This window comes from Eumetopias jubatus, unplaced genomic scaffold, assembly GCF_037043125.1.
Source record: "Eumetopias jubatus isolate StellerSeaLion01/CBP00866 unplaced genomic scaffold, mEumJub1_p1.0 scaffold_12, whole genome shotgun sequence".
NCBI lineage: Eukaryota > Metazoa > Chordata > Mammalia > Carnivora > Otariidae > Eumetopias > Eumetopias jubatus.
In genome coordinates, this window is record NW_028274818.1 from 9,241,235 (window position 1) to 9,255,865 (window position 14,631).

The 14,631-nt window shown below is 50.1% G+C and overlaps 1 protein-coding gene and 1 long non-coding RNA gene across 5 annotated transcripts in view; one reads left to right on the plus strand and one right to left on the minus strand.

Moving 5' to 3' along the window:
- The window catches only part of RXRG (retinoid X receptor gamma), a 69,448-nt gene extending 62,130 nt beyond the window's left edge, over window positions 1-7,318 (minus strand). For 2 of the 4 annotated variants that reach the window (XM_028104702.2, XM_028104700.2), the window contains exon 1: window positions 7,077-7,318. Coding sequence is in view for 1 of the 4 variants with exons in the window: in XM_028104698.2 (XP_027960499.1) it covers window positions 7,052-7,057 (6 nt within the window). In the remaining 3 variants the exon portion in view is untranslated. Of the gene's footprint in view, window positions 1-7,051 lie in introns of all 4 variants that reach the window. The other 2 variants (XM_028104698.2, XM_028104701.2) reach the window with 1 other exon arrangement.
- A 108-nt stretch (window positions 7,319-7,426) lies between these two features.
- LOC148162768 (uncharacterized) lies at window positions 7,427-14,408 on the plus strand. The gene is made up of 3 exons (XR_015766517.1): window positions 7,427-7,720; window positions 9,069-9,415; window positions 13,749-14,408. It is a non-coding gene; the product is annotated as an uncharacterized LOC148162768 (long non-coding RNA).
- Window positions 14,409-14,631: the final 223 nt, after the last annotated feature.

Below are 14,631 nucleotides of genomic sequence, written 5' to 3' on the forward strand. Positions count from 1 at the left end.
CTGGGTGGAGGCCATGACATAGTGGTCAGCATAGTAGGCCCTGGAACCAACGGCCTTGTCTGGACAGACACTTACAAGCTATGTGACTTCAGACAAGTGATGAAAATAATTAGACCTGTTCCCTGGGGGCTTGCGTAGCTTAAGTGAGCTCATTTGCGTTAAGATGAACTTTAGCTGTTATAAAGACATGCAGAGTCTAGCCTCAGGGAGAACCTAATGTCAATGATGAATGTTTTGGAGATTCCGCTAGGTGATGATCCCCTATAGCTTTTCCCTTCCCTAGAGAAACAACTTGATTTTAGCCTTGGGAAAGAAAATGCCAATTTGGGGAACAAGAAACTATCAGGACTAATGCTACTAATAAAAGTTAACATCTATCTGCCTGGGTGGCTCAGTGGGTTAAATGTCAAACTCTTGGTTTCAGCTCAGGTCTTGATCTCAGAGTTGTGAGTTCAAGCACTGAGCTGGGCTCCATGCTAGGTGCCTACTTAACAAAAAAGAAATAAGTTAACATTTATCAAGTTGCATGTTTGCCATGAGCTAGGAACCGTGCAAAGTTACACACTTCTTAGCCCATCTTCACCATGAGGTGAGACAGACTTTATTATCTCTGTTTTTTTGTTTTGTTTTGTTTTTTTAAGATTTATTTGTTTGTCAGAGAGAGAGAGAGAGAGAGAGAGAGCACACAAGCAGGGGGAGTGGGAGGCAGAGGGAGAAGCAGGCTCCCCGCTAAGCAGGGAGCCCGATGCGGGACTCGATCCCAGGACCTTGGGATCATGACCTGAGCTGAAGGCAGATGCTTAACCAACTGAGTCACCCAGGCATCCCTATTATTTGTTTTGTTTTTTTTAATAGTGGTAAAACATAACAAGACTTCGCACGTTAACTATTTTTAAGCGCAGAGTCCAGTAGTGTTGAGTCCTGTTAAAAACAAGATGACAGGCTCAAAATGGAGTTACTTATGCTAAACCCCACATCACCAAATCCAGTCAACTCAATTACAGTTTCTGCTCTACCAGAGATTCAATTGTAAACCAGCCAATCAGGAATCTCCTGACCAGCAATGGGTAGGTAATCTGCCTTATAAAACCCCTGCCATCCCCTAAAGGGAAAGTAACTTTCTAATCACCTAGTATAACCTTCTAATCACCTAGTATAACCTCCTTGTTTCTGCTCCCTTCCAACTATAGAAGTCTTTCATTTCATAGCCCCTTCCTAGCCGCTGGATTGGGTGCCGCCTGATTCATCAATCACCAAAAAACCAAGAAGACCTTTAAAATCTACTCAGTTAAATTTTCACATTGTACATTCACATTGCTGTGCAACCAATCTCCAGAACTCTTTTCATCTTGCAAAACTGAAACTCTCTACCCATTAAACTACAACTCCTTTAGGATCTCCATTTTGCGGAAAAGGAAACTCAGAGGAGTTACTATGTGAAGCCATGTGAAAATGCGGTTATCCAATCATTTTTAACCTATGAACAAATGACAACTTGGAATAATTCCATTTAAGAGCCCAAGGCAGTTATTAGAAGAGCCAGATTTCCCGAAATAGTCCACGGCGATAAGACCACTCCTGTAGGAAAGCCTGGGGATGGCACCCAGGCCACGGAACTAAGCCATGTGGGAGAAGAGAACCTACAAGAGACACATGGAAAGTGACATGGACTTTTTCATGTCATTAGAAAGAGGCATTCAAATCACTCTAAATTATTCTAAGGCCGAGCTATAGGGTGAATCCAGGTTTGCAATACCTGACACTGATTCACTTTGGAGGATCATTTTTTTTAAATATATAAAATGTACAAATAGAGTATTTTCCATGTCTTCTCTTCTTTGGCTTCATCTCTTCATATGACTTTATAGATCTTTAGTTGCCGTGGAGGCCATCCTCAGAAGCTGCAAGGCTGTAGTGGGCTTTGCAGGTGGATCTTCATGAGCATGAAATGCATTGGGAGGCAGGAGAGTGGGGGAGTGAACTGCGCATCTATCACAGTGATGGGGAGCATTCATGCATTACCCTGAAGCAGAGATGGGGGAGGGGTGCACCCAGAGGCCGATGTCCTCCCCTGGCTCAGGCAATGGTCTCAGTGGGAACTCTATGGTTTTAATATTCACGTGTACCTCCCTTGGAAGCTCCACACCCTCTGGAAGGTCCCTTTACCCATCAGTGTGTTTGATAAGTGGTTTTTCCCCTAACCCTTTCTTACCTGCCTGGCCTCACATTCTCTATGCCCTCTCTCTCTCATCACCTCTCAATACATCTCTGCTCCCTGAACACTTCAGCAGACTCAGGCTTCCTCTTATTATTACTTTCAGAAAATTCTGTAGGTGGAAAGAAATTTAATCGGTAATAATAAGGCTTTCTATTTTTAGAGCTCCTGCCTTCTGAGCAACCCGGAGGATGCCACAGTTATGACAGAATCAGTTAAAGGGTTGAAAGGGTCTTCCAAAGGTCTTCTCGGGATGTCCCCTGCCGAGAGGCAAAACTTTCCTGAGCCCCACCTTGGACAGGTGCTAGCCTCCTTTAGTCTGACCCTGGGGGTCAACTCAGTTCCATCTGGGATTCTCAACCTCAGAACCTGCCCCCAGCCCCAGCCAAGAACCCTTCTTTCCATCCCCTGCCCTGGTTCCCTTTCCCCAGAATGGTTGCAATGGACTCCAAATGTTCTCCCAGCCCTTAGCATCTCAGCCGGCCAACATCTGCCCCACCAATACAGTGATCTGTCTAAAATACAGCTTTGGCCGTACCTGGAGTGCAAGGTTAGGTGTGCAGTGTTAGGGGAAGACAGTGGGGATGAGGATTAGGGACAGTGTCACAAGTTGGGACTCAGAATATCAGAGGAGGTCACCAAAAAGATGAGGGGACAGAGATGTGTCAGGCAAAGGGCGCAGCCAACGCAGAGCCTGGTAGTCAGAAGTACACGGAGCTGAGGCCCAGCAAGTGAGGCAGAGTGGCCTGAGCGGGGAGAGAAGCAGAGAGGAGCTCCCAGAATGGGAGCCGGGACTCTTTCCAAACAGCAGTGGGTTGCTGGGTGGTGGCAGTCACGGAGGCGGTCTTGGGCAGAGTTAAGTTGAAAGGCCCTGATCCCAAGAAGAGAGGAGGGGACAAGTGTCGGGGAGGATGACATTAGGAAAGTGCATCATGGCTTCATCCCACCTCCTTACCAGGGCTCCAAATTCCTTAAACTGGCCACCCCAGCCCCCACCACATACACACGTAGCAGCCCCCACCTTCCCTTCTGGAGTGCAAACAATCCTAGTCACTTGTTGTCATGTCTAAGCCTCAGGATAGAACAGAGGGTCTCAGATTTGGAGTCAAAGTCTGGTTTCAAGTCTACCACCTAAGGGTTTGCCCTCGCCATGGAGACTCACCTTCTTTAGCGCTAAAATGCCACAGACACATCTCCCTCCAGGAGTGGATGGGAAGTGATGTATGTGGAATACTTCGGACACATGGACAGTGCTCAGTCAACGCAGTTTTACTATAAATGTTGCTGTTTTCTTTGTAATTCTCTCTCTATTGCCCCAGAGCACCCAGGATCTCTGTGTCCCCAAACTTGAGGCAGGTGTGTGTAGGCTCCAGCTAATGGCGCTTCTCCCTCTCCAGCGGGGCTTCCCTGGGTTCTCTGGGCTGAGTCGGATGAGGCTGACCCTCTCAGAGTGGATTAATGGGGACAGGGGTGTGTGTGTGTGGTGTGTGTGTATACAGGTACATCTGTGTCTGTCAGTTCTGCGGAGAGTAAAGGGGGGAGAAAGAGGGATCAAAAAGGCAAATGAATGCAAGACATGGACGTGAGTCCAGCGAGAATGGGGCTAAAGCAGATGAGCAGCAGGAGGTCTAAGGGGAGGGGTCAGGGTCCCCCTTGCTCAGTCCTCGACAGAGATGGGTGCCACGGAGGGTGGACATGGCAGACTGCCACACCTTCTTGGCTCACAGTCCCACTCAGGCCACTCAGGCCACTCAGGCCAGGGTGGAGTCCTTCCCCTGCTGTGCTACCTCGAAGCTGGGGGAAACTAAGAGATTCTCCAGGGCTCAGGGCTGGGCTGAGATGGCAGGGAGTGGGTAACTCCACCAGCTTCAAGGATCCACCGAGGGTTTCTGTGCTTCTTCTGAGGACAGGCTCTGTGACCACATGCTTTTCCGTGACATCACTGTCAGTGACCTTTGGGGGCCAGCAGGGTGGGGTCCAAGGGGATGGGTACAGGCCATGATTCTTTGGTAGTCACAAAGATTGGGATTGTGAGCCACCCAGAGCTAGAGAGCAGTCTCAATGGGCACAATGTTTCTTGCTGGACTGGGAATGGCTTCCCTGCCCTGGGATATGCCCAGGACTATAGTGGACCTGTTGTCTTTGCTCCTTCGCTATATTAAAAAGCACATTGTTGAGCACAGAGGCTGTGTGTGTGTGTGTGTGTGCACGCACACACACACACACACACAGATACAGAAGTGTAAAGAGTCGCAGAAAATTGCATTTTGCTTTTAGAACAAATGATGATGATGTGAAGTGGAAAACTTGCAGCCCAGCCAGCAGAGAGAATTGTGTTTTTGCTTTTTAGAAGCCTCGGGAAGAAGAGGAGGAAGGAGGAGGAGGGGTGGGGGAAGACCGCGCTGATGTTTCCAGAACACCAGATAGCGCTGAAGAGATCAATATGCCCAATGAGTCCAAAGCTGATTACAGAAAACACAGCCAACTGCCCTGTGTTCGCTTAAAGTAATAGCCTTAAACACTCAACAGAGATAATTTAATGACCTTATTGATTTGGGATTTTAGCCCCCTCCCCCCAACATACAACACACATGAACACTATTACGGACCCATACGTGGTATTTCTTGTTTGTTTGTTTGCTTTGCGTCTTTTCAAAAGCTAATGTAATTGGCATGACCTGCTCCATCAGCTTGAAAAATAAAGCCATACCTGTTTTTCATACGTGCATTCATCACTCAGCACCCCTCCCCGTCAGCCCAAACTGAAGGATGGCTGGTAGCATCTCTCCTGGGACCCCCGCTCCCCACAAAACTGAAGAGCCCCAGGTGCTGGCTCAGCCCAAACCGGTTAGTGTAAAGAAATAATTGAGAAATCCGATCAGCTCACCAGCACCCCCCTCCCCACCCCGCCAATTTCCTGCTGTTGTCACTTCTACCGAAGCCACATGGTGCTGCTGCTGAAATCATGTCTCCCCTCACAGACTGATGTCACCACGTGGTGCCTGGCTCACCCAGACCCTACTCGGGCTGCAGAGCTTCCTGAGGGTGGACAAGCCTAGGTGCACCCACTCGCATGCCTCCCCACCATCCCAAAGCCATGTCCTCCAAAGCAGGATTGGCAAGAGGCAAGATGATCCCCCTGGAGACCCCTGTGAACAGCCAGGGCCATTAAACCCATCACAAGCAACTTCAACCGTTGACTTGCAACAGCTCAACAGGGCCTGGAAAGTACCTCAGACATCATCCAACCCTCTCTCCTTGTTTTACGTCTGAGGCATAGGAGGCCTGGTAAGGCTGGGTGGCTTTCCAGCGTCGCATGGCTGCCCAGGAAATGTGCTTTTGTGGGGGTGGAGGTGAGGTGAGGTTCGATCCCTGGGAGGCCTCAGGAGGCATATGAACGTGTACCCTTAGTCACCTGTCCCCCTCTCCACCACAGTCACACCCATACCCACAACCTGGCCAGCTCACCTGGGCCAGCGCGCCCCATTGGATGTCCATGGAGAAGTCCCCTTCATGCCTCTTCCCACCTCCTGGGAAGCCCCTTAGTCCTGGGCCAGCCGGGGAGATCGGCACCCTAGACTCTGTCCAGTGATTCGCTCTTCCTTACCCTGCGTTCCTGCATTTTCAAACTCTCCCTGTCAACTGGCTCCTTCCCACCAATTCAAACATTTCTAAGATTAAAAAAAAAAAAAAGTCCTTTGCTCCAACATTTCTCTCTCCGCCCTCCCCACCTTCCCCTTCCTCCCCCCCTGCTTTCCCTTCTCCCTTGTGCTCTGTCCTTCATTTCTCTTCTCTCCAAAGAAGTTTAAGCCAACACTCCCCCACCCCCTGCACACACTCATGGCCATCTTCCCAAGGTCACAGCTTCCATAGTGTCTGTCCTCAGCGGCCCCGGGGCAGTGTGCTGGCCACATGCGGGGAAAAGTCTGGGGCTCACTCAGCACTGGGAGGGCGGGGTGGGTGCGGGAAGGACGGCAAAACCCAGCTGCTGTCCCCAAAAAGGCCCATGGCCCTATCGCTCTGCGGGTGGTCAGGTGGGAGCAGCCTCGACCTGTCCCAGGGCCTCGAGGGTTCTAGGTGTCCGGCTGCTGAGGGCAGAGGACACCCCCAAACCAGTTCATTAGATAGACGTAGGGCATCTATTCTGCTGCTTCAGATTAAAAGATCCCCAGCACCAGGGTCTCCCTCCCCCCGCACTGGTTGGTCTCCTCCTGGAGCCTCTTTGATGTGTGCATGCTCGGACTTTTGCGTCCTTGCAGAAGCTAGCTTAGGAGCTGCTGGTAAACCTGATCTTCCTGACACTGAGACTGACCACATGCTACTTACTGCTGAAGGGAAAGGAAGGGAACCAAAATATACTGAGCACCGACTAACTGCCAGGCATTTTTCTAGAAGTTAGAAATACAACAGTGAGTAAGACTAGAGTGTTCCCTGCCCTGGCGGGGGGAAGTGGGGCTTACATTCTAGTAGGGAAACAACACACATGGACATAAATATAATAACTACAGATGGCAAGAAGTGTCGGGAAGGATTAACAGGGTGCTACATTCATGACAGCGCCAGGGACTTCCTTAGGGTAGGGGGATGTCTCTCTCAGAAGGTGACATCTAAGCTGAGCCCTGAACACGGGGCTTGCAGACAGAATTCGAGATGCAGTTTAAAGCCATGCTCAAGACAACATTGTGATGGTGTGTCGCTGTCATCCATGATTTCCACACCAGGACACTGAGGCCCTGAGAGACAGAGTCACCTGCCCAGTAGCAGGGCGCAAACCAGTGTGACAGACACCAAAGCCACGCTGTCTCTGTTCCGTCCCCTCCCTTGCAGTACTTGTACCTTCATTCCCAATCGTACTAAGCACCTGGCAAGCCTTGAAATCCAGGTCTGCAGATTTTCCTTGAAGCTTCTTTGAGATCTGGGTCCAGCCCTAGTAAAGCATAAGTGCCAAGCACCTACTACGTGCTCTCTTCTCTCGAGGTTCTTGGAAGACAAGCCAGGACATAGCCCCCAGCCCAGGCGTGGCGTGTGAAAGGAGCGCGGAGTAGGGGAGATGGCTGAGGTCAGAGTTCTTACACAGGGAACTCTGCTGTGAGCTGGAGCCCCCGGGACAGTCTGGCCAGGCAGACAGGAGGGGGCGGGTTCAAGCCGGGCGCCGCGTGAGCTCAGGCAGGAAGCTGCCTCTTCCGGAAGAGACCTAGGGGCTGCAAGAGGCTGCCTGGAAAAGCTGCCAGAACTCTCCATGACCCGCCATAGCCTGAGAAAGTGGAAACATGGGTCCAAGACTCTGAATCAGTCCATCGGTTGACATTTTCTGAGTGTTTAACTTACGGGTCCTAAGTACCGGATGAGGCGCCGTGAGGGCATTGCAAGAGCACAAAACCATGATCTCAACCCTGCAGGACTCGTAAACCTCCTTGCAGAGAAGTACTCAAGCTTATGAAACAACTAGAGAGCACTTGTACCCAGCCACCAGGCAGCACATTGAAAGCCACGTGGCTCAGACCGGTAAGGCTGTGAGGGAGGGCTTCCTGGAGGAGGGAGACCATATGTGTGTCAGGTTTGACAGGTGGGGAGAGCGCCATGTTGGCAGAGAGGTGGTGATGGACATGCCCTTTACTGGAACCCAGAGGAAGGCTAGGTGGAGGACAGTCAGTGAGAGCACAGGCATGGAACTTGGGAGGCCAGAATCCATCAGGTCAGGGAAGAGTGACTCACGGAAGGTTCTTGAGCAAGGCAGTCACAGGATAAAAGCAACACTTTCAAAATTATAATAGTCATTCCTCACTTGCATGCAACATTTTGCAATATTCAGATCACTCCACATACATTATTTCATTTGATGCTCACAAATACCCAGTGAGGGACAGAGTGATCACTGCCTTTTGGACCTGAGGGAATGGATGAGAGACGTTTAAATGACTTGCCTGTGGTCACACATCTAAAGGAAGGAGCCAAAACTGGAGCCCCATCCCTTGACCCATGGAAGGTGGGGAGCACAGTACTATGCCAAGGGCATGGCTTTTGAAACCAGACAGACCTGAGTTCAATGGCAGTTTTGCCAGCTACCAGTAAGCTGTGTGGCCCCGGGACAGATTATTAGCCTCAGTTTTCTCATTTTTAAAATAAGCATAATCACACCTTAGAGAGACGCAGGTGTGTGGTGAGCTATACCGTACCGATGGGCCCACAAAGCACAGATGTCCTACAGACACAGGCTTCCCTCCTCTTTCTTCACTGCTCCCCACTCAGAGCCTGAACCAACCGAGTTATTAACCCAACTGCCCTCCATCCCGGAGCGATGCCCGTGAAGCTCGAGGCAGATCGTTCCACCCTCATGACCAAGGAGCATGGGTCCCACTTTCCACAAGGTTGCGGCCCCATCCCAAGCCAGGCAGTGGGTCCCCTCAGCTGGAGGGTCCCCAGACAAGCAGCACATGTGCATCTGAGAACAAGCCACTGTGGGGGCAATGGCTGGACCCCAGACTTGAGGAACCGTCTAGCACACCGCCATTCTTCCCTGAATAGGGCAGGCCTGGATTTGTTTTCTATTTTTTTAAAAAACAAACAGGATTTGAAACAACAGCCCACACAAATGACTTCTTAGAAATCTCACCCTTGACTTATCATTTGGAATAAAAGCAATTTTTTATCCTGGCAAAGCTCTTTATTCTTTTTGGAACATTTTCATATACATTATTTCACTTGATCCTCAGAACGCCGAAAGGGAGACAGGCAGGCTTTACTGTTCCCTTTGAACAGATGAAAAATCCATGGCTTAGAGGTGGGGGTTGGGGGCCAGAGCTCCCAACTCCCTGCCCACAGCACCCTCCCCTCGCTCTGTGCTCAACTCCAGGCCACATCCACCCATTGACAAGCTCCACTCTGACGCCTGAAATCCTCCCCCGTCCCATTCAGCTTCTGAATCATCAGAGATGCTCACGTGAGGCTCTTACAACTGGAGGGCATGATGGAGCAGTTTTGAAAAGAGACAGCTGCCTTGGACACATCCTGCAAGTGGGCTAAACTCTCTACCATACAATCGGGGGTCCCTAACCCACCACCCTGCCCAGGAGCCCTTCCTTACAGCTCTGACCACCCCCTCCAACCCTCTCTCAACCTGGAACCCTCAGAAAAGCAGAAGACTCCTTTGGAGTCAGCTCACCTGAGGGTTGAGCCTCCAACTTCAGATGGAGAATTTCCGTAAGTCAGTCCACTCCTGGAGCCTAACTTAGCAATCCTAAGGAGAAGCTAGGGGTTGCCAAACCAGGCTGCTGATTGGCTCCCATGTAGAGGAGACCTTCCCCCCCGCCAGCGGCAGAGAGCAGCTTAGGATGAGAACAACAAAGGAATACTTCCCACCAACCACTGTGCGTTCTAGGCACATAGGATACCTCAGGGAACATAACTGACGAAGTCCCCTGCCTTCACTTAGCCTATATTCTAATGAGGGGAGACAGAAAAGCAAAAATGAGCATCATCAATCAATAAATGAAGAGGCAGGCTAGGTGTTATGTGCCATTTGAGAAAAGAGTATTGGAGGGTAATGAGGATGGAGCACTCTGGGGATAGGCAGGGTGGCGTGCAGATTACTATTTTAAATAAGATTGTCATAAGCTTTGTTGAGAAGTTGACATTTAAGCAAAGATCCAAAGCAATAGAGGAGTTGGCATATGAATATCTGGAGAAAAGGCTTTCCATGCAGAGGGGACAGCCAGAGCTAAGGCCCTTGGGAACAGGGAGGAGGCCAGCGTAGCTGGAGTAGAGGATGCAAGGGGGAGAACAGTAAGAGATGAAGTCACAGAGGGAACAGGGCCAGGTCCTGTGGTCACAAAGGGTTTTATAGGACATTGTAAGGATTCTAACTTTTACTCTGAGTAAAATGGGGGCATTTGGAGACTTTTAAGCAGAGGACTGAAATGACCTAACTATTAGCATCATCACTCCAGCTGCTGGGAGGGGGCCGGGGGCGGGGGAAGAGCTGGGAGACCAGTTAGGAGGCTGCTGCAGAACGCCAGGTGAGAGATAATGCAGTTTCCAACCCGGGGCAGCAGTGGAGATGGTAAGAAGTGGTCAGCAGGGGCCTATTGGAAAGGTAGAGCCACCAGGACTGGCAGAGAGGTTAGGCGGAGGGAAGGGCCGGGAGAGGAAAGGGACGGGAAGGCAACTCGCAGGGTCTGGGCCTGAGCAGCTGGAAGAATGGAAATGCCCATCAACTGAGAGGGGCAGGACTGCAGGGGAGCAGGGCGTGGGAGAAGAGGGGTTCAGGTTCGGATGCCCGCTGGGTGAGCACTGCAGACGTCGAGGTAGCAGGCCATCAGGCCAGCTGCCGCCATCTTCGCTGACGGCCATCGGCGCGCAGAAGCAGTGTGGACGTCCACAGCCCAGCCCCCAGAGCCCATGGCCCCTGAGGAGGGCCTGCCCGCCAGCCTCATGCTGTAAGCACTCGGCCCCCCAGCTCTCCAGGCCTTGCCGCCACAGACCGCTCCCTATCCACGAGGCAGCTCTGAAGGCTCCGAGGCTCGTGGCACAGAAAGCAGCCTCAGGGAAGCATTTTCAGACCCAAGCTAATGGTGTCCGGGAAATCGGCACGCTGTCCTCTTCGTCCAGAACAGCTCTGTCCAATACAACTTTCGACAGTGATGGAAGTGTTCTGCATCTTCCCAGTCCGATGCAATAGCCACTAGCCCGCTGTGGCTTTTGAGCACTTGAAATGTGGCCAGAACAACTGAGAAACTAAGTTTTGATTTTGTTTGATTTTAAGTAATTTAAATCCAAACAGCCACATGTTGGCTAGTGGCTACCATATTGGATACCATAGTACTAGTTGGTCCTCACCACTCCATACCATCTAGCAAAACTGTGCTCATCCTTCAAGGCCTCGTTCCAAGGTCTCTAAGCTTCCTTCTGTTCGTGCGAAGAGAGAGACCCCTCTTCAGTACTCCCATAGTGTTTCATACCTATTTCTAGTAGCTCGGTATTCAGGAACAATTTGGTGGCACTTCTACTCCCCGGTAGACTATGAGCTTCTTGCCAGCAGGAACTGTGACTTTCTCATCTCTGTAGCGCCTGGACCTGGCAAAACGTCTGGCACATAGTAGGTGCTGAACAAGTAATTGTTGAATGAATGGATGAATGAACAAGTAGAGGTTTCACATTTGTGCCCCGTCCTTTTTTCTTATTTCTACTAAGTGGAGGTGAGGTCAGAGATGGGAGACCAGAGCCATTCATTCAGTCTCCAACAGTACCCACCCCGCCCCCCCCCCACCGCTTCCTCCCCTGGCAGAGCAAGGGACGGAAATGAGATTGGACCAGGTTCAGAGCCCACTGCCCCCATCTTGTTAGAATAAGCACCTGTAAGGGAATTTCTAACTCGGAAGCCAAAGGAGGAGAAGATAATTTTTTTAAACAGATAATCATGACAAAATCATTTTTAGTTAATAAGGGGATGCATTTTACCCAGGCATTTATGTCTATGAAAACTAAAGAATTCTCTGCTTTCTATTTTACTGCCAAAAGTCATATTTATTGCTTGTTCTTTAAATAAGTGATCCAGCTTTATCTATGGCTAAGCCCAGTGGTTCAAGCTGCATCACCAGGATGAGGAAACCCCACACTGTTAGCTCCCTGCAACTCTAGGTCTGGGTCACTGAGGGGCTTACAAAGTGTCCTTAGAGCTAACTGCAGGCCTGAGCTTCTCAGAGCATATGATTATTCTTGAAAGTCTCATTGCTTTCTTCAAATAGCGTTTGAGTATTTCTATGCTGAAGGCATTGCACTGAGAGTCGTGGAAGGTACAATACCATCCCTGTTCATGAGAAGCTAGTACTTCAGGTAAGAATTATGAGAAAAGTGATGGTGCTTAAGGAAGAAACAGGGCTTAATGGCTTTGATATAACTGTTAGTTTGGGAAATACTAATTTTTTCATAGATTAGACATTGACTGGCCAAGACCCGGTGTCTCCAGATAACCAAATTAAGCCTTGAAAGGGATAAGAATGGGAAGGTGGGGGGAAAGAGGGACTTGGAAAAGGAGCAATAAAATGGAGACAGACGGGGGGGGAGGGGGGAGGAGGCGAGAGAGTGTGAGTTTGGGCCCAAGATGCTTCTGGCTGGGGTTGTTTCTTATGTTCCAAACAGCTGGCTGGGTGTATGGAGTTTTGGATGACTCACCATGTAGGAGGGGTGCTGGGGAAAGAAAAGAGGAAGGCACAGGAGATGGGAACCCCCTTCCGTCCCCTCGGGGTGGGGCTCTGCATTCTGTCTCATGGCCTCACCCAGGCCAGCCAACAGCACAGCCTTCAGTGCTCAGAAGCCATTTTATGAGGTGGTTTTAAGAGTGCCCCCAGGCGACCAGGGGTTTACCCCAGAACCCAGGGACTTCAGTGTCCTTGTTCATAATCCTGAACAACCACGTGTCAAGAATCTCTTAAAAAGGAGTGGTATTCACGTGTCAAAATGGAGGTGTGAGCTTGAGTCATCCTCCCGGAAGAGGAAGGAAGGGGGAGGGGCAGGGAGGATTGACCTTGAGCATCGACTCTCAGACGGGAGCTGCAAAGCCCTCCACGGCTCTTGGATCTTCAATCTTCTCTCCAGACGCAGGCTCAGTGAGTGCTTTGTGGCCTGAACTCCATCTGCCTCCCTGCAAATTCCTGTATTGAAGTCCTAACCCTAGTACCTCAGAATGTGACCATGGAGATGCGGCCTTTAAAGAGATGATGACGTTAACATGAGAGGGGTAGGGGGGGCCATAATCCAATCTGACGTGTGTCCTTACAAGAAGAGGAGAGTAGGACACGCAGAGAGACCCCGGGTGCGTGTGCACAGAGGGAAGGCCACACGAAGAGGCAGCAAGGGGGCAGCCATCTTTGAGCCCAGCGGAGTCCTCAGAGGAAACCAACCCTGTCAGCACCTGGATCTCGGACTCCAGACTCCCGAATGGAGAGAAAATTGATTCCTGCTGTTTGAACCACCCAGTTTGTGGTACTCTGTCATGGTGTCCCTAGCCGACTCATACAGCGGGGAGAGGAGCTCATCACGTGGCCTGAGGGCGGTCCTAGGAGCTTCTCAGCTGCGGGGCATGTCCATCTGCCATTGCGTTGTGGTCCCTCCACCAGCCCGGACCCCAGACGGTCACTGTGAGAAACTAATGTTTGAGTTTCTCCCACATGCCAGATACTATGCGAAGTTGCCTTCTTATCTATTACCTCACATAACGGTTACTATATACCTGGGGCTTAAAGGAGTGACCTTTCCCTAAGGTCACCCAACTAGGACCTGCTGGACCCAGGGTGGAAGCCCAGGCCCTCTGATCCTGGGGGCATCGCTCCCTCAGCCACACCAGCAAGGGGCTCCCTGGAGCTTTTAAAGACCAGGGATGTCAGGAACTGCCTGCCACTCTCTCTTTCCAAAGTCCCAGGACATGGTCGCCCCTAACCCTTCACTGGGGTTTCTGTGTAAGTCCTGTGACATAGAGAAGAGAAATATTTATTAAGTCCTAATTCTGTTTTTACTGAACTTTCTTTTTTTTTTTAAGGTTTTATTTATTTATTTGAGAGAGAGAGAGAGAGAGCAAGAGAGGGGAGAGGGTCAGAGGGAGAAGCAGACTCCCCGCTGAGCTGAGAGCCTGATGTGGGACTCGATCCCAGGACCCCGAGATCATGACCTGAGCTGAAGGCAGACGCTTAACCAACTAAGCCACCCAGGCGCCCCCGTGAAGACCACATAGAAGTTTTGATCCCTCAGAAACTTAACCACTAACAGCCTACTATTGACTGGAAGCCTTACCGATCACATAAACAGTCAACTAATACCTATTTTATATGTTTTATGTATTCTATGCTGTACTCTTATAATAAAGCTAGAAAAAAGAAAATGTAATTAAGAAAGTCATAAGAGAAAATACATTTACAGTCCTGTGTTGTATTTATCAAAACTAATCCACATATTTAGTGGACGCACACGGTTCAAACTCATATTGTTCAATGGTCCACTATATGGCTTTCTGGACACTCGGCTACTTTTTTCTCCTCGGCCAAGCCTGCCAAGCCCAACACTGTCTGGAACTGCTTGTCAATATATATTTTTAATGGGATATATTTATAATTGGATGTATTTATAATCTCTTCTTTATGGGTACTTGTTCTCCTTCTGGAATCACAGAGGCATTTTAATAGATTGGCTTTGACGGCAAAGAAGGGACTAGAAGCAGGTCCCGCCTGCTCCTGGGCCAGGTGCTTGCCGCACTCTGTGAAGAAAGGCACCCCACCACTGCGCACCCGTGCCTACTTCTACAAGAGACAGATCACTCCTGGGTGGGACAGAGGGAATCGGCTGAAAGGTTTAGTCAATGCTGAAAGAACCTTTCGATGGCCATCCCTATGATGGAATCCTGCTTGACAAGTCCTCACTGTGTCTCT